General features: G+C 39.2%; 4 protein-coding genes across 7 annotated transcripts; 3 read left to right on the forward strand and 1 right to left on the reverse strand.

Moving 5' to 3' along the window:
• Positions 1-466: 466 nt before the first annotated feature.
• On the forward strand, positions 467-3,258 carry LOC306896102 (uncharacterized protein). Its single transcript, XM_079459791.1, has 2 exons — positions 467-2,226; positions 2,999-3,258. The coding sequence occupies exon 1, from the start codon at positions 552-554 to the stop codon at positions 1,992-1,994; it is 1,443 nt and encodes a 480-aa protein (XP_079315917.1). The 5' UTR covers positions 467-551; the 3' UTR covers positions 1,995-2,226; positions 2,999-3,258.
• Positions 3,259-4,554: 1,296 nt separating this feature from the next.
• Positions 4,555-7,362, forward strand: unc50 (unc-50 homolog (C. elegans)). The gene is made up of 6 exons (XM_079459538.1): positions 4,555-4,705; positions 5,858-6,132; positions 6,248-6,368; positions 6,451-6,590; positions 6,669-6,776; positions 6,907-7,362. Exons 2-6 carry the CDS (start codon positions 5,859-5,861, stop codon positions 7,041-7,043), a joined length of 780 nt encoding a protein of 259 aa, XP_079315664.1. The 5' UTR covers positions 4,555-4,705; position 5,858; the 3' UTR covers positions 7,044-7,362.
• Positions 7,363-8,486: 1,124 nt separating this feature from the next.
• On the forward strand, positions 8,487-17,020 carry slc25a12 (solute carrier family 25 member 12). Of its 4 annotated transcripts, none has more exons than XM_079459854.1 (18): positions 8,487-8,596; positions 9,215-9,268; positions 12,090-12,235; positions 12,481-12,596; positions 12,877-13,016; positions 13,225-13,371; positions 13,456-13,594; positions 13,694-13,787; positions 13,875-13,959; positions 14,259-14,343; positions 14,434-14,592; positions 14,671-14,723; positions 14,801-14,881; positions 14,995-15,135; positions 15,264-15,402; positions 15,494-15,652; positions 15,734-15,824; positions 16,089-17,020. In XM_079459854.1, exons 1-18 carry the CDS (start codon positions 8,585-8,587, stop codon positions 16,294-16,296), a joined length of 2,049 nt encoding a protein of 682 aa, XP_079315980.1. In that variant the 5' UTR covers positions 8,487-8,584; the 3' UTR covers positions 16,297-17,020. The 4 variants fall into 4 exon arrangements, with proteins under 4 accessions (XP_079315980.1, XP_079315983.1, XP_079315981.1 ...); XM_079459855.1 differs by having other exon boundaries at positions 8,585-8,790; XM_079459856.1 differs by having other exon boundaries at positions 8,585-8,675.
• dync1i2b (dynein, cytoplasmic 1, intermediate chain 2b) lies at positions 17,013-26,024 on the reverse strand. Its single transcript, XM_079459858.1, is given in 17 exon segments — positions 17,013-18,833; positions 19,042-19,167; positions 19,233-19,373; positions 19,449-19,593; positions 19,693-19,826; positions 19,933-20,046; positions 20,146-20,292; positions 20,367-20,492; positions 20,776-20,875; positions 20,949-21,198; positions 21,569-21,684; positions 22,789-22,848; positions 23,307-23,448; positions 24,478-24,592; positions 24,827-24,836; positions 24,838-24,945; positions 25,936-26,024. Coding segments are annotated over 16 exon segments (1,932 nt in total). The 5' UTR covers position 24,945; positions 25,936-26,024; the 3' UTR covers positions 17,013-18,734.
• Between the last annotated feature and the right edge of the window lie 1,449 nt (positions 26,025-27,473).

The following is a 27,473-nucleotide window of genomic DNA, read 5'->3' on the forward strand; positions in this document are numbered from 1 at the left end:
AATGTCAAATGCGTTTGTTGAGATCGTGTCAGGTGCTCCCTTATAAACGTAATAAATAGCATGTACGATTCGCCTTTAGTAAGACAAGTGTGTTTTTATTTAAAACGCATAATACAAGTAAACTATCAAGGGGGCATTGAAGAGCGAACCAAAGCTGACCAGACTCGATTACCTTCAATACGGGTAGAGTAAAACGTCATCTGAACCGCACTGTTTTGCTTACTTCAGGACTCCCTCGTGTACAAACTACAGATATATAATCTTGTTCCCTAATAAACCCACGTTGTTCTTTCTAAAAAAATAATAATAATAAAACCATAAAACCCTCCAGAAGCGATTTAACACTGTTACCTTAGTTGATTCGCGCTGGTATTCACGCTTATTTATAGGCACGTTCAAGGTCATGTGACGTAGCAATGCGCGCCACAGAGACCTTAAAAGGGCTCCTGCATTCACTTTGATGTTTGTCTGTGTGCAAGTTAGCTGTGCAAGTTAGCTAGACAAATAAAAGGAAAATCTAAGAAGCAAATGGTTGCTCAGTTTGTGAAAATATGAGCAAGCAAGAATTTAGAAGGTGCATGGCGCCTTGCCCTCGATACATCGCGGGTAGCGACACGCACAATTTGTGTGTGTTTTGTTTGGGTTTGGAGCATGCGCAGTCAGCTTTTGAGGAAACTGACTGCCCTCATTGTGACCACCTCCCGATCAAGACGGTCCGTTCCCGCCTCGCTTGTTTTTATGATTATGGGAGACCCGCATCAGCGGCCTGGGTCACAGGTCCCGCGTCTGTTGAGTCAGTGCGTCAACTTCGATCGTTGGGATCTCAATCGGTGGAGGAGGGTCGTGAGACGACCGTTTCCTTATCTCTCTCCCTTTCCACTGGTTCAGAGGAGCTTGCATCAGATTTGGAAGGGGTTTCTTCCAATCTCGATGACAAGCTTGTGCTGTCTCCATCATGTGACAATTTGACCGCAGGCACCCAGGTGGGTGCTGAGGCAGGCCAGGTGCCTCCTTCCATTGCATATGAGGATCTGGTTGAGGTGATGACCCGTGCTGTTGCGAATCTTCGCTTGGATTGGCCAGATGAGCAGGATCAGGTAGTTCAATCCAAACTCGACGATCGCTTTTACACAACAAGCCAAGTGCAGCCTCCCTGCCGAAATCTCCCGTTTTTCCCTGATCTTCACGCTGAGCTGTCGAAGACGTGGAAGAATCCATATTCTGCTTGTGTGTTCAAGCCATCAACGTCTATATATTCATCGATTGTTGGGTTACAAGAGCATGGATATGGGGCGATGCCCAAGGTGGAAGAGACGCTTGCGGGACTCCCTTTCACAGCATCTCTAGGGAGGAAACCCACCTTGCCTTCCAGAATGTGTAGGAATACATCTAGTCTGGTTGGCAGGGCGTACACAGCAGCAGGTCAGGCTGGTGAATCTCTGCATACCATGGCTATATTGCTGGCATATCAGGCTGACCTGCTTAAAGACCTGGACCAAGGCGGGGCATTAGATCGAGAAGCTGTTCAGGAGCTCCGCCGGGCCATGGATCTTGCCCTCCGCACCACTAAGCAGGCGGCCCGTGCCATCGGTCGTTCCATGGCTGCTTTGGTGGTGACCGAGAGGCTTCTGTGGCTCAACCTGACTAGCATCAGAGCAAATGATAAACTCTTTCTTTTGAACGCCCCCATTGCGCCCCAGGGGCTGTTTGGTGATTCTATCAACGCTGTTATGGACAAACACCTGGAGGCTGAAAAACTATCCGAGTCATTCAAGTCGGCCCTCCCCAGCTGGAGCCAGGCATCCAGGTCGTCGGGTAGTTTTTCTCGGGCTGGTACATCTGCACATGTACAGCAGCAGAAGGCTAGTGTGGCGGCTCGTGCTCCCCCGCACAAAACAAGCAAAGTTGGGCCGCACATGCAAGCCCAGCAGTCTAAGAGGAGGTCTGATCTGAGGGCTGTGATTGCCTCAAAGACTCCAAAGAAGTACATCTGATTAATGCAGCTTCATTTTGGGGACCAGCTCTCCCAGTCCATACTGTTCCAGATCCTCCTCACTGCCCCCATCTTCTGCCAACCCTGCCACCTTGAGTGATTCCAAGAGCAAAAAACAATCTCTTATTTTCGTCCAGCCACTTCTTGCCAAAATGAACTGATTCAAGACACTGTGCAGGGAGATCGAATGATATCCATCTGTGATTATTTGGCAGCGTGGCAACTTCAAATCCGTAAGTTTTAACCATGTTAGATGTTTTACTTGGTACAAAATGTTTTTGTATAGTTTAATCTTTCTTTCGCTAGTTTTAATCAAACCTAAAATTGAAACCTGTATTAAACTTTGGAAGAAGTAAAAGTAAAAAACAAGAATATTCTACGAGAGTCATCTTTATTAATCTCAGACTCCCTTTCAAAAGGCAACTGTTTGTCGGTTTATGAAATCAAAGAAAAACTGTTTAAATGATTGTTTAAATTAAAATGTTGCCATTTATGTATTCGTTATATTTTTACAGTGTAGTTTCTTTCCCCTTCTGTCCAGTTTCAGATAATTCCACAACATTTTTAGCTTTTCCCAAGCAAGCGGTGAACGAACCATTTGCAGTAAGTGTACCAAACTTGTATACATTTCCTTGTTCTGCTAAACATGAAGATATTCGGAAGAATGTCTATAACCAAACAGATCTCATCCCCCATTGACTAGTAGTATTTTTTTTCCCCTACTAAGGCAGTAAATGGGATCTGAGATCTGTTTGGTTACTGACATTCTTGCAAATGTCTTCCTTTGTGTTTAACAGAACAGGAGACGCATACAGGTTTGGAACAACCTGGGGGTGGGTAAATGATACAATTTTCATTTTTGGGTGTATTCCTTTCCCCTTAAGGGAGTTCTGAAGCTGGCCCACATCTACACCAACTACCTCATCCAATCACCTCACTTCCCAAAACTTACCTGTTTATGTTCTTGTGAACCACCCTTAACATCCCCTCTCTCTTCCCTTCCAGATTGAACGGGAGGTCCTACTTGCTCAACCTGCACATAACCGAAATTACACATCCTGAGTCTCTCTGGTCACCAACATCAGACCCAATTCAACCTATCATCATCCCTTCTCATTTCGCCTTCATGCAAACCATTCGTACAGTGTTTCATTCAGAAGAGATAACTCATTCGCTGTGTGCCTTGGTCCTAGCTTTGTGAAGTGTGGAAAAAAATGCTGGCTTTTCTTTACAAGGAAAAAGTGGAATAAAATGTATATGGGATTAAGCATGTTTGTCTTTTCTTAGACAACCCTAGTGCTTCACAATTTGATCATCAGTTTACAACATTCTTCAAAATATACTTTTCTGTTCTACAGGTTTGAAATGAGGGCAAGTAAATTATGACAATTTTATTTTGGGGGAACAATCACAAAGCACATTTGTCAGATTATTTTCAAATAAGATCCAGGTCAAAAATTCTGTGTAATGTGAACCTGGTTAGTGTTTCTTTTAATGTTCCACAGCAAGATTGCTGTTAATGTGAGATTTAAGTGAGAAACAGGTTAATACCTCTTACTCATTTAGACCCCTAATCCTCTGAAAGGCACGCATTCCAAATGGATTTGTGTGATCAAACCACTGTTTAATATGTGTTGACTTCAATATCAGTAAAGAGCTGAAAAAAGGTCTGTATACCACGGCACGGATGAAGTGGTAACGTGTGGATTGATTTATCGAGTCTGTGGTCATGAGAAAGATGACGGAATATGTAGTAGTTAAAAATATATGAGCCAAACTTCAAACGATGCTTTTAAAGTATAAAAGTGTAACTTGTTCAAATGGCAGAGAAGCACCCAAGTACCTGTAATCTCAGGTAAACTCCGCTCCACTGACCTGGAAGGAAATTGTAGGTAAAAACTCACAAGTTTGAAGTGTAACAGATTTAAAATAAATCTAGATATTTGCAAAAGTAGGCACACTGCTCTAAAAGTTTTGGGTTTGGCTTTACTCTTTGCAGGTATCAGTCTTTACAGAATAGTAAACTTATAAATAGTATATTATTAATAGTATATTAATAAATAGTAATTTATTCCTAAATTGTTAGGAATTGCACAGTAAGTCGTTTTTTGCAAAAAATACGACTTACTAAAAAACATGATAACATAATAAAAAACATGATTTTAATTTTTTTTCTCTTATTGGAAATAAACTTCATTTTCTTTACAGCAATACAACTTCACATATGAGCTACATATACTAGCGCCATCTGCTGTTTTTGAATATTAATGCTAGCTTATGTTTTACCTGAACTTTCTAAAATAAGATTTACATTTTTAATGACATATGTTCACAACAAATATGTCAGCTTGTAAATAAGACAAACAGCAATGCAACCGTCCACAATACTATTTAAAGCAACAACAACAAAACTAGAAACGGCAACATATTTAAAGTTCCCGTATTACTTATTATGAAAATACAATACTTAGGGTAAATTATTTATGAAAACACGTTTTTTGTTTCAATTTAAACTGGAATTTCGCAACATAAATTATAAACTACATTCCCCCAAACTCTTTGTCGTCGGATGTGACGTCGCCGTGCCGGATATGCAGCTACGTGTTCAGTTGAGACAGGAAGCTGACATGTCACCGTTGATGCGTTGTTTTTTAACACACTGAATAAACACACATTGATTTCGTGAATGTACTGATACTGCTGGAAGAGCAGGTGAGTGTTTTATTTATATAAACACAGGTGTAATATCATTATTAGATTATTTAACCGCTTGATATCCAGCACCGAGGCATTAGTTTGTAACAACACACACTTTAATGGTGGTTGTCTCTCACGATATCTGTTCACGTTATATATTCTCATGACTATTTACAGTTACATGAGTGCTAACTAAAAGTTTTTAATAACGCTTTTAAACGCTTTACTTAAGAGGTGTATTCGTGGTGGTGTGGCATAAGGATTGTTGTCAGTCGGGGCCTGTGTATCTGAGTTCTTATAGGATCAGCCCTCTGTGTTTACATTGTAGATCACATTCATATTCATGTTAAAGACAAGAACTGATGGGCTGCCTGTACAGTACATGTGTGGTTCTTCAAAATTAAAATAAGTCTAAATTCTAAAGGGAGAAGTATGATGAGAAGATGGTCCTTAGGATTTACTGTAATGACAATTTACAAGAAAATAAAATATAAGAAAGGTTAATGATCATGTTTTTGGGTTTACCCCTACAGATAACACCCCAGTCTAATATTATATACTTTTGAATCCCTTTTTAGGGTGATTAATTCTGTTTATACTGTCATTACAGCGATATCAACAATTAACATACACATTGGTGTCCAAATGCATAACAGTTTGGGTAGAAAGACAACTTCATATAAGTAAATTTAGACAAATTTCAAAATATTTTGTCAAATTTTGTCATTTGTGATGTTAGTTGAACAATTTAAAGAAAGATCCCAATAACATTGTGACCTTTTGTACAAATAAATGAATGTGGTTATATCTTATATTTTGTCAGAAAAGATCGAAACTAAAATATTCCTCGTTTTATATTTGTACATTTGAAAGGATGTTTATGTGAGTAGTTTCAAAATAAACTTTATCATGTGTCCCATGGTGTGACGGCAAACATTTAATAATATATTTTTTTATGTTATACATTTTTATGAGAAAGATTTATCTTTATTGTAATTTGTTCCTACATTTTTGCTATGTCACACCATATGACACGCAGTTGTAAGTGCATAACAAAATGGACTTGGAAGGTTTGTTTGGTATCATTTATATTTGGTTTCTGTTTGAACTGTGAATATGGTTTGAAAATGACCATTAAAATAAAAATATTCTATGCTCTCAACACAGTATGTTACCGACAAGCTCCGGGCAGATCCATCGCAATGGCAGCTTAAACTTGAATGATGCGGCGCGGCACACTGCTGGTGCCAAGCGCTACAAATACCTGCGGAGACTCCTACATTTCAAACTGATGGATTTTGAGTTTGCCGTATGGCAGATGTTATACCTGTTCACCTCTCCCCAGAAAGTGTACCGTAACTTTCATTACCGTAAACAGACTAAGGACCAGTGGGCCCGGGATGACCCAGCTTTCCTAGTGCTGCTCAGCATCTGGTTGTGTGGTGAGTGGAAGAAACATACTGTATGGGGAGTTCTGGAACTGACATTGTCTAACCAAAGGGTGCATGAGTGTAGCCTGCTGCTTGTGAGTGACTGGTGTCATTTTTTATTTGGCAGTGTCGACAGTGGGCTTTGGACTGGTCCTAGATATGGGATTTGTGGAGACATTGAAGCTGTTACTTTGGGTAGTGTTCATCGACTGCATTGCCGTCGGACTGCTCATTTCAACTCTAATGTGGTAAGATGTCAGATATGTAGATCTCATTTATTTAAATAAAACTTTGTTATTAAAATCTAACCAAACGTTCTTACCCTTCCAGGTTTATTACAAATAGATACCTGATGAAACATCCCAACAAAGATTATGATGTTGAGTGGGGCTACGCCTTTGACGTTCATCTTAACGCTTTTTACCCTCTTCTGGTCATTCTGCACTTTTTACAGCTGTTCTTCATCAACCGTGAGTCGAGTTCTGGTTAAAGATGTAGTTATAAACATGCATTCTGAAATATGAAAACATTTCTCTCTTTCTTAACAGATGTGGTGGTAATAAGTGCAGACTGGTTCCTGGGCTATTTCGTGGGGAACACCTTGTGGCTTATTGCTATTGGTTATTATATATACATCACATTTCTGGGCTACAGTGGTAAGTAATGTGATCGATGATCGTAATATTCTGTGTGCATCAAATATGATTTATATACATACTGTCGCCAAGTAACTAGTTTATGATGATAATGACATTGTGTTTTCCTTTCTCTTTTGCTTTCTTTTAGCACTCCCCTTTTTAAAGAACACAGTTGTGCTTCTCTACCCCTTCGCTTTGCTTGGACTCCTTTATGTTCTCTCCATCTCACTAGGCTGGAACTTTACAAAAGGTCTCTGCTGGTTCTATAAACACCGTGTCCAGTAGAGGACGCTAAAGCACAGGACTCAAGGGACACTGACTGCTTCAGTGCAGTGAACTTAAAGATAAGATGTGTGTTGACACTCTTTGGACTTGACTTTTTTGTATATTCTCTGTAAATAACAGTTTGGCTGTAAAGGCAGTAGAAAAAAAATGATTTGTTTATGGTGTAACAGGTTTTCTTTCTTTATTCCTTTATTTGATATTCAAACGTTATGTGCAGTGGTTCATGAAAAAATATGGGGCTAAGTGCTATGATTCTGTTATGATGATGCCTTTTTATTTGTAAGAACACGTACAATAAAAATACTTTTTTAAAGAAACAGACATTTAGTTCTGTATCAGATACTGTTGTCTGAAGTACTTCACTGTGAAATGGTAATAGTTTAATGACAAACCGATGTAGAATTTGTTGGTACCCTTCCATGAAAACTTTTTTTCTTACAAGCTTTTGGGGTTATTTATTTATTCAAAATTTCATTTGAACAGCATGTTTTAAATAATAAAACGAATTAAATTATAATACACAAAAAATAACAGTTGTTATGGAGGCCGTCAACATATTTTGTTGCACAAACTTAAGAGATAATCACCACAAACATAACAGTATGTGTGAAGTTTTCTTCAAAAGCATCATTGTGCATTTAAAATCAGATCAACTTCCATTGTACCTTGATGTACTCGAGTTCAGCTTTTTTCAGCTCTTTAAAAATGTTCCTCTGCTCTTCAATTGAGATACTAATAACAATAAAGGAAACTATATTCTCTATTATATAACACTTTATTTTATAAAGGCACCAACATATCTATCCAGATTTTTTTTCAAATACATTTGTAGAAAAAGCAACGATCTTCGCTTCAATCTATGACAAAGGCATGCAGACATGACACAACTGCAATTTCATCACTTTTTAGGAGACATGCTAATTCAATTGTACCAAGAAATGTATCCACGTCTGTATGTTTTCCATAGAATAAATACATCATCTGCTATGTAGGCTACCAACGAAACATAGATCTCCGTACAATTTACATTTAGCAGACAATTTTATCCAAAGCGATTTACAGAGAGTTCAGTGAGCTATAAGACACAGGCGCAATAATACAATACGTGCTAATGTAAACCATGTGTGTTGTAACCATGTAATGTAAACAGCTGTGCGTGTTTATAGCTATTATTACTTAATCAAAACAACCCAACTTCATTTTAATATTACTTAAATCAGGGAAAAGGTGAGTTACCTGTTTTTGCCAATGAACACTTCATTTATTTTCATACCAGAATTAGTTTTTCCAGTTTCTGCACTCGTAATCAGTTGTATAGAACGTGTTTCGGTTAGTACATAGACGGACATCATGTATTTAGGTGAGGAACTCCGTTGTTGTCATGATATAGTTTTCAAATATTTTTATTATAAAGACCAATCCTATTTTTGCCAACCTGTCACATCAGAGGGGTGCGCGCGCACCTCCTTGCTCTTCGCTCGCTCTCCTCGGCCACGCGCCTGCGCGCCCCATCAACACCACACGTGACGTCAGAGAGCAGCATGGCGGCCAAGGTGACTCCAGCAGCGTTGCACCGTTTGACTCAATATTTGTGCTGTTATTTGTTTTCCTACCGTTGGCTTGTTATTACAGGTCGTGTTTAGCGTGCAGTTATTATTCTGACGTGTAAGATGAGGGTTGTGTGCTTTAACGGAACGAAGCCGGAGCATCACTGGGCGCGCGCTGAGGCTCTGACTGAAATCAGTCTGTGCGCATCGTAAATCCATAAAAGCGTCCGGTTTGCGCGCAATGAGCCCGTTTGAACTTCAATTCGTCCTCTTGTGTGTTTAGAGATGTGTTTTTGTGTAGAAAGTGTAGTCGTGCGTGTGAGGGACATGCTGTGTGGGCTCGTTTTATGCTTTAGGGACTGACCTTAAGAAGCGTCTGCGCTTTCGTGTGTGTGTTGAGTTACCGGCTTGTTTAGTTTAATTGTTTGCCCGACGCTCGTTACACTGTAATTCCGTTATTCATGTTTTGTTGTGGCAAGGCGAAGTATATTGAATATGCATGGACGTTTGGTCATAATTCTTGCTTTAAAATGCATAGAGACCAACGTGATCGAGTTGATAAACCTCATTGTGCAGCATAGCTGTTTCTGTTCATAATCCACCTCTGTTGTTGGGCTTTCACAGGTGCAGTCAACCAGAAGGGCCGACCCCATTGAGATGAAGGTCATCTTTCAAAAGGTAAGAACAGCACAAATATGCGATTTGCAAGCCTCGTTTGAGTTTAATATCTGGAAGGGTTTTACCTGTTGTGTATCAAGCTTTAAACTTGCTGGCGAAAACTATGGTGTAACTTTAGAAGCAAAGACGTGGTTTGCTGTCATTCAATCCTCGGTTTCCAAGTCATTCTTCATTGTCTAGAAAACATCAAGTGCCCTGTAAAATGCCTAAACATAAACATCATGGTAGATTAGATCTGCCTTCGCTACGAAACCTAATGAAGTTGTGCTTAGATGGCTGAACAAGTTTGTTGTGTGTGTCCTTTTAAAAGGTGTAAGAAGGAAATAATCAAGTCCATAAACTCCTCTGTGTGTTTTAGTCATGTGGATTGTGACCGCTTTCACAGTTGAGACCTTGTGTGCCGGTCAGCTCAAAACCGGTGTTTCTTCTGGCGTCCCGGGCTGCTTTGGTGTCCGGTAACACAGTGACTTGTGTGCGATGCGACTATTAATAGGACCAAAGCATTTAAGATGGGTGTTTGGAAGCAAGAAAACATGAATGTCAGGGCAATAGATGCACGAGCGAAGTATGTTACATAAGGTCAGAGGGCGTCTCTGTTTAGACTTGTCATTTGCTGCTCTTATGTTCTTGTTTCTCAAATGAACGACGGGGAAGGAGCTGAATTTCACTGCTTTAGGTTGCTCGCTTGGCTGTGTCAAGAGAAGACTTGCTTTTTAGAGCATGGTGTTGAGGTTATCGTCACACAACAGTAATGGATGTTTCGTAGTTTTTCTTCATCAGGGGACATTGGTGTAAATAAGGGTTTGTGGATGGGGTATTGTTAACTAGTTTGGCTCATGAATATCAATGATTTGGCGTGGTCTTACCTGATTTGCTGGAAGGGAAACTTGTAAGTGTTTGCCATGGTGGAATTGCTGCTTGTTTGTTGCCCTCACGACCGTGTGACGTTAGCGTCATTGTGGTTTAAAAGCTGCTGTTCACTTTGAATGTTATTGTCGTGAAGAGACAAAGAGATGGTTTTAGTATGTGAGCGGTTGATTTTGTCGGTATCTATAGAATCTTGGATACAGGTTTTTTATGATAGACACGTTAAGTCTTGCAGCCCTTTATGAGCACCAATAAACATTTTAAGTATGTTTATTAATTTACTATTCCGCACACACTTATACAAAGTGTTATGGTCAAGCAAGGTTCACCTTTATTGTATTATGTTGTCATTTATAAAGATAATCTTTCACGGCTCTCCTTATTTTGCTTTTGTATGAATAGTTTAAAATGACTGTTGTTTAGATGTAAAGTGAAAGTGACCTTTTTGTCAATTACGGTGACTCATAACTGAAATGTGACCTCTGCATTAACACATCCAGTGAGTAGGGAACACAAGCACTGCAAGTCGTGAACACACACACCCGGAGCAGTGGGCAGCTCTCACTGCAGCGAACGGGGGTTAGGTCAAGGGCACGTCAGTCGCTACCTGCCTGGCCCTGAGAATCAAACCGGTGACCTTCTGGTTACGGGTCCGAGTCTCTAAACACTAGGCCACAGCTTACCCACTGTGGGAGTGGCAGTGGGAGTGGCAATGCGATTTAAATACCAATACAGGTCTTGAATATGTATTGAATTCGAGTTGAAAAATGTCAAATAAAATGTTTAGAGAAATGAAACTTTATAGGAAGAAAAATAGATTTTCTAGAATGTCATCATTTGTTTTGCTAAATTGTAAGTCACTACTTTCATTACAGTGTAGGGGTGTTTCATGATCCAGAATAAAAGTTTGTTTACATAATATATGTCTGTGTACTTTTTGCATATTTACGTTGGAATTTATAAACAGGTACACGTACTTATATATAAATATATGTGCAAATAATTCCAAAGCAATATACGTCATTAAAATTATATATACGCATTTTCTGATTTTATATATATATATTTTTTTTATGCGCAGTGTATGTGTATCACAGTGTATGTGATGTGTGTGTGTATTAATGCATAATAAATATATTTACAGTACACAGACATATATATTGTTTACCACGGTTATTTTGTTTACTAAAATTACAATTTTGGAGACGTTTCTTTTCATTGAAATTAAATCTAATATTGACCTAAAAACTAAAGGAAATTTTGAAATGTTGCCTCTAAAATAAACTGAAATAAGTTTAAAGCACTAAAATGATAATAATAAACAAAAACTAAAATATAAATTAATTAATATTATATAGCAAGATAAAAAATAAACAAACAAATGATAAAATGACAAAAGCATGTACCATATTGCTAAAACCTACAAAAATGCAATGTTACAAAAATTTACATGACAAATCAAAGCTAATATGAATGAAACCAAATACAACTCAAATCATAACTATAATAACTCTGATGTAAACTTTTGTTCTGGATGCATTAATCGCATTAATTAAGCCCTATTCAAGTTAAAAAGCTATTTCAACATGATGTGGGGTGTGGCTAATACCATCCATATTCATACTCCTGATTTAAAAGGGACCCGATCCTTAAATAGTAAACTTGGCCCAACCTTGACATGATGTGTTAATTATCATTGTAAAACAAATAGACACAATGGACACAATACATTATATTGGACAAACACAGATTCAGAGGTGTACATATTCAAATTTTACTTTGACATAACAGCTAGAATGTGTCGTTCCACCTATAACAATCGGAATATAGTATTCTGACACCCTGAGGTGCACATATGTGTCTGAAGAAACTGCAGACATTCGTGCTGGAAGTGTCTTGCCAATGAGAACGATAACAGCACATGCTTCATAATTATGCCTCTGTTCTCTCTCAGTATGCCAGTGTACAGGACAAGGATGGAGAGCGGTACATGACACCCACTGATTTTGTGCAGCGCTATTTGGGTCTCCACACGCAGCTCCACTACAACCCTAAAACCGTTCATCTGCTCGCCGGAGTCGCGGACACCACGAAAGATGGGTGAGACAGGCTGTGATTCTTTGTGTAATTGTAGGCTTATTTCAACACTGTAGGTGTAGGTGAAAAAGTGTCCTAACACATCCCATATAGAATATATTAACACAAGTTTGGATACTTTCATAATTATTTGTGTATATTCTGTACTACAACTGAGGCTGAGTGCGGGTGTGATAAATCACAGTGTTCCTTCTCTTTTGACGTGTGAGAGCGAGATGTACATTAAAACCTTTTTTCTCTGTGTTCAGGCTAATCTCTTTCCAAGAGTTTCTGGCTTTTGAATCAGTGCTTTGTGTGCCAGATGCCCTCTTCATTGTGGCTTTTCAGCTGTTTGACAAGACTGGCACAGGAGATGTGTCCTTTGGTGAGAGAGACGTCTGTGTGTGTGTGTTTCTTGCTGCTCGGGAGAGGAGACTGTATGGCACATGTCCTTTCTGCACTTGTACTACACATCTAGCAATTGGGACCAGTTGTACACCTTCATACACATGATCTATATAGCTAAGATTGATATCAGATGTAGTTGTTTGATTTAAAGCTTCATGCTGGAACTGAGCTCACTTTATTTTTTGTAAAATTTTAATTTTGTTTTTTTCAACCTATACATGGATTAAGCTGATGTGTTAATTTGTGTGTTTTTACAGAGAATGTGCGTGACATCTTCGGTCAAACAACCGTGCACCATCACATCCCCTTCAACTGGGAATGTGAGTTCATCCGTTTGCATTTTGGAAATGACAAAAAAAAACGGCTCAGCTACCTGGAGTTCACCCAGTTCTTACAGGTAATGCATATCTACACACACAACGAAATCGATTGGGATTTTAAGTTGAGAATTCACTGTGTTATTGCAAAATATTTTGTAGGCCATATCGTCATTTTAAAAATGTCCAACCATCAAGCCCATGTTGGATTTTTTTGGGTGCATTTCTGTCCGGTGCATCACTAAACACAAACCAAACCCGATTCTTTGTTTCTGCATGTCATTGCAGGAGTTGCAGTTGGAACATGCTCGGCAGGCCTTCGCACAGAAAGACAAGGACAAGAGCGGCGTCATTTCAGCCCTAGACTTCAGCGATATCATGTCCACCATCAGACACCACATGCTCACTCCCTTCGTGGAGGAAAACCTCGTCTCTGTAAGTGTCCATCTCCTGTTCTTTTTGTTTCCAAAAAAATTTTGCGAATGTAAGTGTGTTAATGTGTGTGCTGCATCCTACTAGGCGGCAGGGGGCGGCACCTCTCACATGGTAAGCTTCTCCTTCTTCAATGCCTTCAACTCTCTCCTAAACAACATGGAACTGATCCGGAAAATCTATAGCACTCTTGCTGGCACTCGGAAGGATATGCTGGTTACTAAAGGTGCATGCTTGCCACAAAAATCTATGTGCATCTGTAAAATGTTTAGTAAAAATAATATTGTAATAATGCAGCAACTTTTTTTCCTTTTGCTACCTGTAGAGGAATTTGTTAACGCTGCTAATAAGTTTGGTCAGATCACTCCTATGGAAATCGACATCCTCTTCCAACTGTCAGGACTGCACTCCCAAACTGGGTAATTTTCTTTCTTTTTATATTTACATCGGTACATAATCACAAACAGAATAAAATTTGAGCTGTTTGTGTGTATTATCGGTTGCAGACGGTTAAACTTGTCTGATATTGAGAGGATAGCACCATTGGAGGAAGGATCTCTGCCATATAACCTGGCTGAAGTGCAGAGACAGGTGAGTTTATCTGTCTGAGCTGTTAGATAAGAGTATTTTATGGGCAATTGAAAGGTTTATTATGGTCATATAACAAATGTCATCAGAATCTTGTGCGCTACTGTAAAAGTGAATTACTCTAGCTAAGGGTCAGGTGTTTTTAAAATAACAAACCTTAGGTTAAAAAGTTAATATAATAATATATTATTAATAATAATGTTCTTCAGAAAATGTTTTTCGGATCACATTAGTCAGATCACTGTAATATTTATAAACTAAAAACATTGACATGTAATAACTGGCGTCCTTTGGTTTCGCAGAATTCACATGGGGACGGACCTCGACCCGTGTGGCTGCAGGCAGCGGAGTCAGCATACAGGTTTTCACTGGGCTCCATCGCCGGAGGTTCAATTTGACTCCTGCTGCTTCTCATTTCTCCGTTTATTTAGTGGTTGTTTCTACACATTTTAACCTGTGTGTGTTTGTGTGTTATAGCTACGGGTGCCACAGCTGTGTACCCCATAGACTTGGTCAAAACCCGTATGCAGAACCAGCGCTCCACCGGCTCCTTCGTGGGAGAGCTGATGTACAAGAACAGCTTTGACTGCGCCAAGAAGGTCCTGCGCTACGAGGGGTTCTTTGGCTTTTACAGAGGTAACATGCAACGCGAACAAAGACTGGTCACACATTTCATTTCACATCTGAATCTCATTTGACCTGTTTGTTTTCCAGGACTCTTACCTCAGCTTATCGGAGTGGCTCCGGAGAAAGCCATCAAGCTCACTGTGAGTGTGGACGTCACACTGCAGGAATACAAATGAATGTGATTGGCTGATCTGTCTGAAGTGTGTTTTGTTGGCAGGTCAATGACTTTATGAGAGACAAGTTCACCACGAAAGATGACACGATACCATTGGCTGCTGAGATACTTGCCGGTGCATGTGTAAGTGTTAAAGCCCTCAGCGGAGCGGCTTAGGATGAGAGGCTTGAATTTCACTCAAATGTTGTGGTTTTGTTGTGCTTCATTAGTAAAATCTTCGGTATCGTTCTGTCCAGGCCGGTGGCTCGCAGGTCATTTTCACCAACCCTCTGGAAATCGTTAAGATTCGTCTTCAGGTTGCTGGTGAGATCACCACAGGGCCAAGAGTGAGCGCGCTCAATGTGGTCCGAGAACTTGGCTTCTTTGGCCTCTACAAGGTAGAGAAAGATGACATCAGTGGATGTGATGTTTGTCTTGTTATAGTAGCATTCAGTCAAATATTGAATTAAGAGTACATGTGGCTTTAGCGTGAACTGTAAATATGAATTATATTTGTCTTTCAAAGGGTGCCAAGGCTTGTTTCCTGCGTGATATTCCCTTCTCTGCCATCTATTTCCCTGTATATGCTCATACAAAAGCAGGGCTAGCTGATGAAGATGGACATCTGGGACCTTTGCAGCTCTTGACTGCTGGAGCCATTGCAGGTCATTATGAGCTTAATGATGCTTAGTTCTCTTTTCTTATATCTGCATTTTTAAAGATTTATCAGAAATCTGTATTTTCTTTAATCTGCAGGTGTCCCAGCCGCATCACTCGTCACGCCTGCCGATGTCATCAAAACACGACTGCAGGTGGCTGCACGTGCTGGTCAGACGTCTTATTCTGGAGTGATTGACTGCTTTAGAAAGATCTTAAAAGAGGAAGGCTTCCGGGCATTATGGAAAGGAGCTGGAGGTACACACGTGAATACACCGTCTGACTTTATTATTGTCAGCTTCACATTCACTCACAGTCTTTCTGTGGTCTTCTCTCCAGCTCGTGTGTTCAGGTCTTCTCCTCAGTTTGGTGTGACCCTGGTGACCTATGAGCTCCTACAGCGATGGCTCTACGTTGACTTTGGAGGACAGTAAGTGTTATGCGTGGCTTTACTACATGAAAGCAGTAATTATGAGGTCACCAGATTTGAGGCAGACACAAAAAAAGATTTGATTCTCAAATTTGCTTTTAAATCTGATTGGATGAACACAGTGACAGTGGATATTGTGTGTTTTAGAGACAGTCTTGCAAAGTTAGCAAACGGGCTAAAATCGTTTCCACACCTTTATGGAGTTTTGTAAAGTTAGTTTGTTTGGATAATCTAAAATCTCTCTTTTTTCCTCTTCCTCTTCAGTCGCCCAACTGGCTCTGGACCAACTCCGAAATCACGCATTTCCGAACTTCCTCCTATCAGTCCTGAGCACATCGGTGGATATCGTCTGGCAGCTGCTACTTTCGCTGGGGTGGAGAACAAGTTCGGACTGCACCTGCCCAAGTTCAAATCCTCTGGGGTTGTGACCATTCAGCCCCAATCACCCAAGGATCAAGCAGCATCTTCTTAAAAACATGCCCCGCCCACTCCTGGCCTCGTCCTCCAATGGCTGCATGCCTCCCTCCCACAGCCTAGCCTCATCATTTTCCACTCTTTTTTTATATTAGTTTCTTTCAGATTTTAGGTGGGGGACGCGGAATTTCAATACTCCTTTGTCGGTTTAATCGTCATCAGTGCCTCTTATTTAATGAAGTCCACTGGTTCAAGGTCGTAGTGTGTTCACAAAACACAGGGTAGCCATTAACTTTGCCACACGGATCAAGACCTAAAGCCACAGATAAAGAGAAATATCTAACAAGGGCTCCAGATATCTCGTTCAGCTACTGTCTGAAACTGAACCTGCGACTGTGTGGTTGTGACGAAAGAAACGCACTCCTGAGAGGAAACCGGAACACACATTCATGCTTTTATGTTTCCCATCCCTAAAACACACACACAAACGGTTTTATTAAAATTATAGCTGATGTATTGATGTGACCGAAGCATGTAGCTGTAGCATTCTTTGTTTGTTTCTTTGGCTTTGCGTAGCTTGCACATGTACTGTATATACGTGTACATCTCATGCACAGAGATATGGAGGAGAGACACATTTCTCTGCATCACTCCGATGTACAAAGGTTTCAAAACTTGATCTGTTGATCAAAGAAATCATCGTTTGGTTTGAAATGTAGAAAATATTTAAATGCATTTCATTCTTGTATTTTATGGAAATAAATCGACGCATTTCAATTTTACATTTGCGTAGGTTTTATTGAGTTTATTGAAGCAAGTTTTAAAAAAGTGAATGGGTGGAATAGTGCAGGAATGAAATGACGTGAGGGCGAGTTTCCACATTCTTGTATTGGTCAGAAATAGAAATAGGGGTTTTGCAAACGTTCGGACCAATTACATGATGCCTCCAGTTTTTTGTGATATTTACTGGATATTTAAGGTCATTTTAAAGTGAAAACTTCAATCACCATTACAATAATCCCCTGTGATATGATCGAAGTTAAAGTATTATACATCAATGCCATGAAAATGTACATTTTAAATACTAAAATATTTTGTTTTTAAATATCTAGACAATTACATTAACTTTAAAATTTACAAATCTGAAGAAGAACGTACATTTTACAAAGTTTGTTGTGAATGAGTGCTTACGATGTGTGCATTAATCTTACACTATAAGTTAATAATTGCAATTATTTGTTTGACTTGTTGCCAGGTCACATAAATCTCAATTTTATCACCATGGATTTTTCCAGAAAAAAAAACCGCACATCGGTCATCAAAAACATAAGCCTTCCTTCAATTAAAAACAACAAAAGGGGAAATACAGAATGGCTTTGGTGCAGAATCTGTTTGTAAATTAAGGCAGACTTGACTTTCTGGACTGGTTAAAATCTACTTCAAGTTTAGCCGTCAAACAGCGTCTTTTGACATTTCATGTTTTATAAAATTTTATATAAACGTATGTCTTTTAGCAACTGAGATTTTGTCAATCACCACAAAATCGTTACCTACAAAATGTCAAGAAAACCGAAGAATTAGATAAATCCACATTAAGGAATAAATAAATGTAAACATTTACATTTGAGCTTAATTTCTAAATTTCAACCCCATTTCAATGATGAAATGAAAAGACAAAGGTGAACGTTCGATACATACAGACATGAAAATACAGTATGTGGGTTTGGATAAGCCAATTTCAGCTTCTCAACTGTTAAAAATATCCTAGCAAGGTAATGTGCCCAAATGAATATATTTAGGTCTAGATTTTAAAATGTTAAAGGGGTACACCACGTTATTCCTTTCCACCTTTAAATACAAAACAAAGTGAACTACAGATATCTAACCAAGAGAGAATATAATGATCTTTACATCAGTGTGCTGGAAGATTGTGGATACACGTGTTATAAGGCATCCTGAAGTGAGACACCCGTTACGTGTTCAAGAGAAGAGATATTAAAAACATACATGTTCAGTCTTTACTAGCCGTAGAGCTCAAAGCTAAAGGCATTGTTAAAAAGATATAAATAAATCCAGTCAATTTAAAATTACCATTAGTTTAAAATTTTCCACCAAAAACATTTTCCTGTAACCGTAGCTTAAAGTCCATGTTAAATTATCTTAGAGTTAAAAAGACAAATTGTAATGTTTTGCATATTTATATGTTAGTCTTGGTGAGCGGCTATGATTCCTCTGCTTTACTCAAAATCAGCCTCTAATGTATATAGATAAAAACATCATAAATCTCTCCTATTATTATAATCTTGTGCAGAAAAATGTTGTTAGTGGCAACATGAAAAGCAAGTTTTGCCTTCTCATATAAAGTGTTTTAGCATTAAATAGATAAAATGGAAGAAATATCTAGATTGTCATCCAATGACATAACTTAAGAAAGGGTGAAGATATGCAAACTGCAGAGGAAACTTCATTGGTCGGCAAGGGTCATGCGGCCAGTTGTTAAGCCGCCAGCTCCTCCACATCCTCTCGATTCTCATTTATTTCAGTAAGCGTGCGCACAAACCGAGTCCACTCGTCCTGCCGTGGCACTGAAATTTGCTGAATAAAACATTTAAAAAAATTATAAGCAAAAATATGTTCAAATTATATAGTATAATACAGCCGTTTCAGCCATTTTATTTTATTTGTAATGTAATTTGCATTATGTCTCAATTCTGTTGGTGTGACTTTTACTTTGAAATTTCCCCTTAACTGTAATAAAAATACAATGAATTTTCTGAGAGCGGTTTCATTGTCGCAACCTTACCTCTCCTACATCATAAATGTGCACCTGCCCATCTGAATCCCCTACAGCCACCTCTCGGCCCGAGTGAGTCCAGCGCACGCGGTTCAGAGCCGGGTTTCCCTCAACTGTCACGCTCGCGGTGGGAACCTGATGGAACACAGGGTCATTGAAGATTCGCTGTCTTCTACCAAGTTTCTGTGTGTTTTTTGTACCTCAGTTTCATTGTTAAGGTTCCACAGGTCCAAGTGTCCCACTCCGTCGACACAAGCGAACAGAGCCGGGTGTGTGGGTGACCACATGACATCGTACACATAGTCAGAATTATCCTCGAAGGAGTACAAAGGCTTATTGTTCTATAAAAAGAGATACGAGTCACATTTACCGACCGCGCAGAATTTTAAGCTGTCCATTAAAGTAGCACACCGCACCTTGGTACTCCAGAGTTTGACGGTCCAGTCAAAGGAGGAAGTGACAAACAGGTGAGAAAAGTCGACCGGTCCTGCTGCAGTGTGACAGTCGAGCCCTGTGATTGGTCCATGATGACCTTCAAACATTTCACTGATGCCTGCTTTACTACATCACACATGTGCAGCAACACAAGTGTCAGACATTTGGGTAGAAGGCGAGAAGACCAAACGTTTAACATGCATGCACACACACACACACACACACCTGCCGTGTCTACAGGCTGTATAAACTGAGCCGTCTTCACTCCCCACTACAAAATTATTGACGTCGCCCAGAGGAAATGACATGGAGGTCACGGCCACTGATTTGGACTGTTTAAAGACAAGCTCCAGACTGTCCTAAAGATACAAAAACACACGGAGACCATTTCAAAATCAGACCTCAAATACTGCAAAGAAAACAAGTTCGTATTCACTTTCAAGCAACATGACAAGAAGTATTTACCTGTGGTGTGGACAGCATGTCCAGGCTCCACGAGCACATCTTCCCATCAGTGGAGATGCTGATGAGATTGTGAGCGTTCTGAGTGCCCACCACACTCACACAATACACTGGATGCTGATGAAAGAGAGCGAGAGAGAGAGAGAGAGAGAGAGAGAGTGCATTTAAATGAGCCACCGGAAGAAAATGATGCTGAAGATGTTTGTCTATGTGTACCGTGTGAGCGGAGGCTGACAGTGGGGTCCTCTGCACGGGGGTGCGTTTGTTACTGCGGTTGTCCCACAGGACGATCTGTCCCGAGTATGTTCCTCCCACCACCAGATTGGGATGGAACTGTGCAAATGCCGCTGACATCACTGCAGACTGAACGCAGAGAAAAGCAGATTGCATGAGTCAGGGCACCGCAGATAACATCGCTGATGACATGTGAATCTCACCTGACAGTGGAAGACATATTCTGGTGTGGTCTTTTTATATTTCATGTTCCATACGAGAGCCACGCCGTCGGGCTCGTGAGGAGCTTCCTCATTACTGCTGTACGATGCCAAAAGCAGCTCCGGATACTGATGAGGTGGAGAGAGTGGAAGGTATGAATGTAATGGATATTGCTAGAAACTAAAAAATATATTAAATTATAATAATTGGTATTTGCACTGACAGATGGTTTGTTGGACCGTGTTGACCGGTTATAATATAGCAATTTGTTTTATTTTGTATTTCATTTATATTCATATTTTTTTGTATATTAATTGTATTAAATCAAAACGGTTATTGATTCTTTGCGGAGAAGTGAAGTTTGGGCCACATAGCGTTTTTGTTGTTGGCGCTAAAACGTCAATGTGTTACCTGTGGTGACCAGTCGAGGCATGTGATGACTCTGTGTTTAGACCAGCGTTCGTCCGCGAACTGTCTGTTCAGGGAGAGTTTGGACCCTGCCTGTGCCTCCCTAAAATACAACAGCGAATGACACCACTATCACAAACATCGAATACCCCCCCACACACACACTTCCTCCTCACCCCTCTTTATCCTGAAGGTCTCGACCGCTGTAATCGAAAAAGATGTCCACGTGCTCAGAAAGTGCTCGCTCCACGAAACGAGAGCTGTGATCGAAGAAGTTCATGAACTCATCAGAGTGAAGAATCTGCTGTTTCTCCTCCTCCGTCAGCTCATGGGGGGGTGCGTCTTGCCCCTCGTTCTGAGTGTCTTTCTCGTCTTGTGGCTCGAGAACAGGCTGTGTCACAGCCAGATCTTCCTCTTCCTCCTCGTCTGCAGATGACCAAAAAGTTGAAAAAGCTTTAGGTGAGCTGTCACCATATCACATTTTTAGTACACGATTATTGTGGCCAAAATAAGATATTGTTTTTTTTAAATAAAGAAATAAATAATGATCCTTCTATCAATTACACACTTAAAAGGGACAGTTCACCCAAATGTGTTCTAAATCTTCAAATCTTTTTTTATTCTGATGAACACAGAGAAAGATATTTGGAAGAATGCGTATAACCCCACCGTTCTTGGCCACCATTGACTATTTAGTCAATCGTGGATTTTTTCATTTTTGGGTGAACTGTTCCTTTAAAATATGACGCATTAAAGTAAAGCGATGTTTGTTTATTTGTTTGTGTGTGTGTTTTACCCTCTTTGTGCTGCGTCTGTGTTGGGGTCTGGGTCTCTTTCGAGTACGACACCATCTCTTTGGGAGGGAAGTCCACCTGTGTGACCTTTGACATGCCAAGCTTTAGCGGGCCACGTCTGAAGGAAATACAAACACAGTCACTAACACAGATGATCACCTGAAATACAACAAAAATGCTAATCGAATTAAGTTAATATTTTCTTTTTTTCTCATTATAACAAAAAATTAAAAACCTCACAAGAAAATGAAGAATTCATATTCATCCGCATTATTGTAAATATGTACATAACAAAAAAAAAACTAAACCAGGTGCCCAAAAATGAAATCTTTTCAAACATTTCACCCCTTGAGGGTCTATATTCACATAAATGATACATTCATGCAGATACCATTCAATGTAAACGTTTCCCCAGTGGACTTATAAGGTTCTATCTGACATTTTTGTTCAAATAAAGTTATTCACATATTCTGCGACAACTTATTTACATTACGTGATGTTTTTCTTTTTCTTTATATTTGTGTACATTTTGGGACTTGATACTGAATCTTAATATCTCAAAACTGCTCAGAACTTTAAAATTCCAAGGTAGACAATAGGTTTTCCCTTGGAATAGAGGAAATCAAAAGCAACAACATAAACGTTACGGTGCAGAAACTTAACTTTCTGTATACATCTGCAAAAGAGTCCCTGTAGACTATTCGTGATAACAATCAAAAGAAATAAAAAGTCAATTACATTAGCTGACAAGTTAAAAGTATGTCTAGCCAGTATTATTTTGGGTGACCAGTAGAAGAACCATTACTTGGCTAAACTTAAATGTGACAAAGTTATACGACCATTCAACCAATTGTTTATTTAATAAAATGAACATACAGTCAAATTAGAAATAAAATGAAACTACTATACAATAAAATATTAATATAGATGAATATTAATAAAAAAGCAAATAAAATATAAATAGTTATATTATTAGCCACTAGCCAGACCGATCAACAAACAAACTGGAAGTAAACTTCGGGCCAGGTGTGTGCATCTGGTTAAATCGTCTTCACACAACGCTCAAGCAATTGAGCTTCAGGAATAGTTCATATTCTTACACCACCTTTTACTGTGCAACCAAAAGACGCAGGAGTGAAAGGGAATGTAACACAAGGCTTAGTGAGGGAATTATGGGTAATGAGAGAAAACGTAAGATGGTTAATGAGAGAGACAGTTGTACCCGAGCTGAGAGTCTGAATGTAGCAGCAGAGTAGAAGGGTCAGAATCCCAATGAAGAGTCCTGTTAGAGACACACACACACACACGTTTGCATTTGCTAAACACACAGAGAGAGGTAGACACTCATGCAGACAGCTCCACGAGAGAGGACTTATTAGAGCTGCTATTCCACGTGTATACATAAGCATGCACACACACACTTAAAGTGGCTGCACACGCAACAAAATGCAATATAGGCATTTGAAATTAAACTCAAGTACTATTTTATGTTTTCTGTATCATGTATTCATCTTGCCATCATGTTTTAAAGTATTTATCCATATGCTGACTGTTTAAATGCATTTACCGGTCTGTCATCGGTCAGAAAACCAGATAGCCACCGCCCTAACTCGCCCAGGTGGTTGAGCTGGCCAAGATGCTCATAAAGGGTTTGACAGTGTGTTTTGGTACCACGGTATAAAATGTTGGTCAACTCAACCCTCTTGATCTACATCAGTGTGTTCCGTGTGTTTGTCTCACCTCGGACCGGTGCCGCCATCTCCAGAGTCCTGGCTGCCCGTTTCGCTGGGGGTGCCCACTGATTTGGCAGAGGGAGACATGGGAGGGGGGACTAAATAGTGAAACAGACACGTGTCCTCTGTTATCTCGCGCAGAGGTTGCACTGCGCACACATGCATGCGCACGAATTCACATTCGTAAGCAAGAGGGGTGAGATCGGGGGAGTCCAGTTGGAGCAACAAAACAGACATTCAAGCAAATGAAAATAAGGAAAGAAAGATAAAGTCATTTGGGATGAAGTGGGATTGAGCACAAAAAAAAAAACAGAAGACAAAAGGGGGCATTTGTTAATATTCATGCAGGCTCAACATGCGTTATTAAGACATTAACGTGCTCATGAACAAACAGAAACAAAACCGATTTATGAATTTAAAGGGGCAATGTAATTGTAGGAAATGGATTGTGTTATATTAATAAGCGATAACAAGCAAACAAATGAGACCTATTTGTTGTAGTTCAAATGCAACAGTTTTAAAGCTATTTGTTGTTCTTGTTTACTGTTTAATACGTAATTCTTTAACATAGAAATAAAATAATAACTTTAAAGGGGCCGTGTCATATCAGTACTTTCTACTTGCTCTGATTTTATTCCTTAGAGCATTGCACTAGCAACGCCAAGGTCATGGGTTTGATCCAGGGTATTGCACATACTCAGATTCAATGTATAGTGTAATGCAATGAACCTTTGGATAAAGCGTCTGCCAAATGCGTTAACGTACATTATAATTTATTGGTATTATTACTGTTTTCAATCTGCTCTCTGACCCTTACATACAGAAAACAGGCAGTTTTTGGCTCATATACCCCATTCACAGTTAGCAAAAACTGATTTTCTGTGCTAAAATGTCAGACTAAAATAATCCATAATTTAGATTTGTTTGTTTAATACATCCGTCAGAAGAATATGCAAAGAGACCAATACATTTTTGTGTATTAGTTTCAAAAACTGCTTCTTTTGGAAGTTTTAAATACTGATTCATGCTGATTCACTGCTTCATGTCAAAAATATAAGAAGGAAAAATGGATAACATGACCCCTTTAAGTATTTTTTATGAGCGAAATAACCTAAAATTACTACGAAGCATTTCAGCATTTCATGATTTTAAATTTTTCATGATTTACTGTTTCGTACCCATAGAGGCATCCACAATGCCCATGCTCTGCAGAAGAGCCTCCGCCTCTCTCCTCTTCCTCTCCAGATCAGAGTCATCCTGCGGAGGTGATGCTCCCTCCTTCTGTCCATCCAGCTACAGACATGAGAGAGAGAGGAGAGAGAGGAGAGAGAGAGTGAGAGAGAGAGAGAGAGAGAGAGAGAGAGAGAGAGAGAGAGAGAGAGAGAGAGAGAGAGAGAGAGAGAGAGAGAGAGAGAGAGAGAGAGAGAGAGAGAGAGAGAGAGAGAGAGAGAGAGAGAGAGAGAGAGAGAGAGAGCTGCTCAGTGCAACACACACAGATATTAAATAACAGATCTGACCCTGACTTACCTCTTTCTTTTCGTTCCTCTCTCTTCCTCTTCTCTTTCCCTCTCTCTGCTCTCCCTGACTGTGCAAGACGCTGTTTCTTTCTCTCTAACTCTGCTTTGAGCTCACTTTTGTCTGACATTCTGATGTTCAGAGACACACATTTTAAAATCGTGGCAAAGTCATGGGACGCTTCATCGCTCACATAATCAATTTACCTTATTAGTAACATAATACAATTTAATAACACCACATTTAATTACATGTGTCGTAAACAAACATAAACCTTTATTATAACTATAATTATTATTAGTTTTGATTATGCAAAATTTCTAATTAATTGTTCCACGTTGTGCTGTGTGGTACATGCGCCCTCTCGTGGTGATTCAGGGAATAAATTTACATTTAGGTTAATGCATGAGGTCATTATGAACATTAAAATCAATACGCACTATTTTTCAAAAGTCATTGCTTTTTCACTCACATTAAACATTTATGTTGTAAACAGCACAGCGTGAATTCCACTCAGTTATTATTCAATTGTATAAAACTGTATAAAATAAAAGTCACGTTAATTGAACTTCATTCACTGTACCGATCATCTTTATTTGTATGTTTTCTTGGTTTAATCTTATTTATTTTTACTCGGACATTTCATTAAGGTTTGGAACGCGCACGCACACGCGCCACACAGGGGACACTCCTATAAGAGTCCCGGATGGTCAGTCAATATGGCTACATAACGAAAACCCGGTGGACGATCAAAAACTAACATTCAAAAGTGTTAGTGTGCTTCAAAACCACATGTAATTGTTTTAAACGATCGCATAAAAAAACAGCAGTCTAGTCGAATGGACGTTTTTCTATTATTAAAATCATTGGAAAATCACACAAAGCCTTATACGTCGCGCTGTCTTACGGAATGAGCTTTACGATCCGTTTTACACGAGGTTTAGGACATATATTAAGTTATGTGATGTAAAACGACAGCTCGAGCTCAACGGCCTCTCCTTGATTTATTTCATGGGAGTCGATGTGAAATTCATCACCATGTCAAATATAATAACGATGCACGTCTAACTTTATTCTAAGAGCATCCGTATTGTTGAATGATGCACAATGATTTCGCTTACTTGAAATTAAATGTTGTCGGCTTGAAGTCGATGGAGAGGATTATTCTTCAGGCACTGATAACTTATTATCCTCTTTCTCTTGTTATGACAGCAGCGCTGAATCTGGGAAGCGGCTACGGATGCCGGGAAGTTTCCATCCAAACTCACTGGACACGCTGGACGTGGCGTTTTGTATAATGGCCGCTAGAGGCCGCTCGTTTCAGCTTTTTGATCTTGATTTCATCTTTTTTTTCATAAACGTTTTTCTGCTTTAAATGCAACAAAAATTGTGTTACAAGTATTTTATCTTCGTTTTTTCAAACATTCTTGACTGACTAATTGATAGAAAATATCTATATCAACCAAATCACTGGATGATATAATAAATATAAAATACAATGAAATCTTAAAAAGTTTACTAAACATAATGGCAAAAAGTCGCAACAACATATAAGATTTAATGGATGATTAAGAACAATATGTTTTAGTGTAATACATTAAATATATTGCTTAATATATTACTGGTGTCCTTTATGTGCTGAATGGATTATGGGATGTCTCTGATGAAACTGTGTGTAGATGGGTACAGGTTGTAAAAGGAGTATGCAGGAGATAAAGACACGCCTCCTAGTTCATGCTTCTGTCAGGTGATACTATCTCCACGAGCTCTAAAATGTCTGTAAAAACGAAGTTTTGTGCACGTTTGTACTGAAATTAAAAATATTATGTTTTTAATTCACCTAGTTATTGCACTTCATAATACAAGCGAACAGGTGAACAAAAAAACTCTGATGCAGAAACTCATTTTAAGATAACTAAGTAATACTAAAACGTAAAAGTTTAAGAGCAAATAATCTATTTAATATGTTTGTTTGGTGTAGGGCCTACTCAATAATTGTACAGTAACAACATACAAATGTTTTAGATTATAGCACAAAACAAATATGAAGGCAAATCAAGTCTATGGAATGCTCAAGCTACAAGTAAATCTGTCGTCTCGTCAGTTTATCAAACACCACCCTTTTTATCAATGCAATAACACGTTTAATTTATCAAGAACTGCGAACGTGATGTATTAAGGGAGATACGGCGACCTGATTGTGTGTGCATGTCTGATTAGCATTTGTTTCATGGTGAAATCATATCCGTGTTTGTGGTATAGATAAGCAAAGTAGACCTCATCATCCACAACTCCTTTGTCTTTTGCTGTATAACAATGGCTGTAAAGGGCTGTTGTAGTTTCCATGGCAACATGCATGTGACTAAAAAAACAGGTTAAGGGCGAGCAGGTGCATGAGCATGCATGTTCAACAGTATATATGTGCAGGTGTTAAAGTACTTATTGTCCTATTTTTATTACTCCACCCACATCAGTCACATCCTATGATGTCTGCCAAGATATATTTTCAACAGCAGTAGCACTACAGTCACCTGTAACCACATCTGCATTGAATCACAAACCGTATTTGGATATCTTTATTGTGTGCTAGCACAAAGGTACAACATGGAAACTCTTAAATGCATATTTAGACGAATTATATTCTTATTTTATGTCAGTG

This window comes from Barbatula barbatula (assembly GCF_947034865.1).
Source record: "Barbatula barbatula genome assembly, chromosome: 7".
NCBI classification, from domain to species: domain Eukaryota; kingdom Metazoa; phylum Chordata; class Actinopteri; order Cypriniformes; family Nemacheilidae; genus Barbatula; species Barbatula barbatula.

Coding starts and splice junctions, on each gene's coding strand:
- LOC306896102 (XM_079459791.1), top strand. CDS start 552: ATGAGCAAGCAAGAATTTAGAAGGTGCATGGCGCCTTGCCCTCGATAC.
- unc50 (XM_079459538.1), top strand. CDS start 5,859: ATGTTACCGACAAGCTCCGGGCAGATCCATCGCAATGGCAGCTTAAAC. Junction 6,133..6,247: donor GCTCAGCATCTGGTTGTGTG/GTGAGTGGAAGA, acceptor TTTATTTGGCAG/TGTCGACAGTGGGCTTTGGA. Junction 6,369..6,450: donor CTCATTTCAACTCTAATGTG/GTAAGATGTCAG, acceptor TTACCCTTCCAG/GTTTATTACAAATAGATACC.
- slc25a12 (XM_079459854.1), top strand. Junction 12,236..12,480: donor GCGGACACCACGAAAGATGG/GTGAGACAGGCT, acceptor CTCTGTGTTCAG/GCTAATCTCTTTCCAAGAGT. Junction 13,595..13,693: donor GGATATGCTGGTTACTAAAG/GTGCATGCTTGC, acceptor TGCTACCTGTAG/AGGAATTTGTTAACGCTGCT.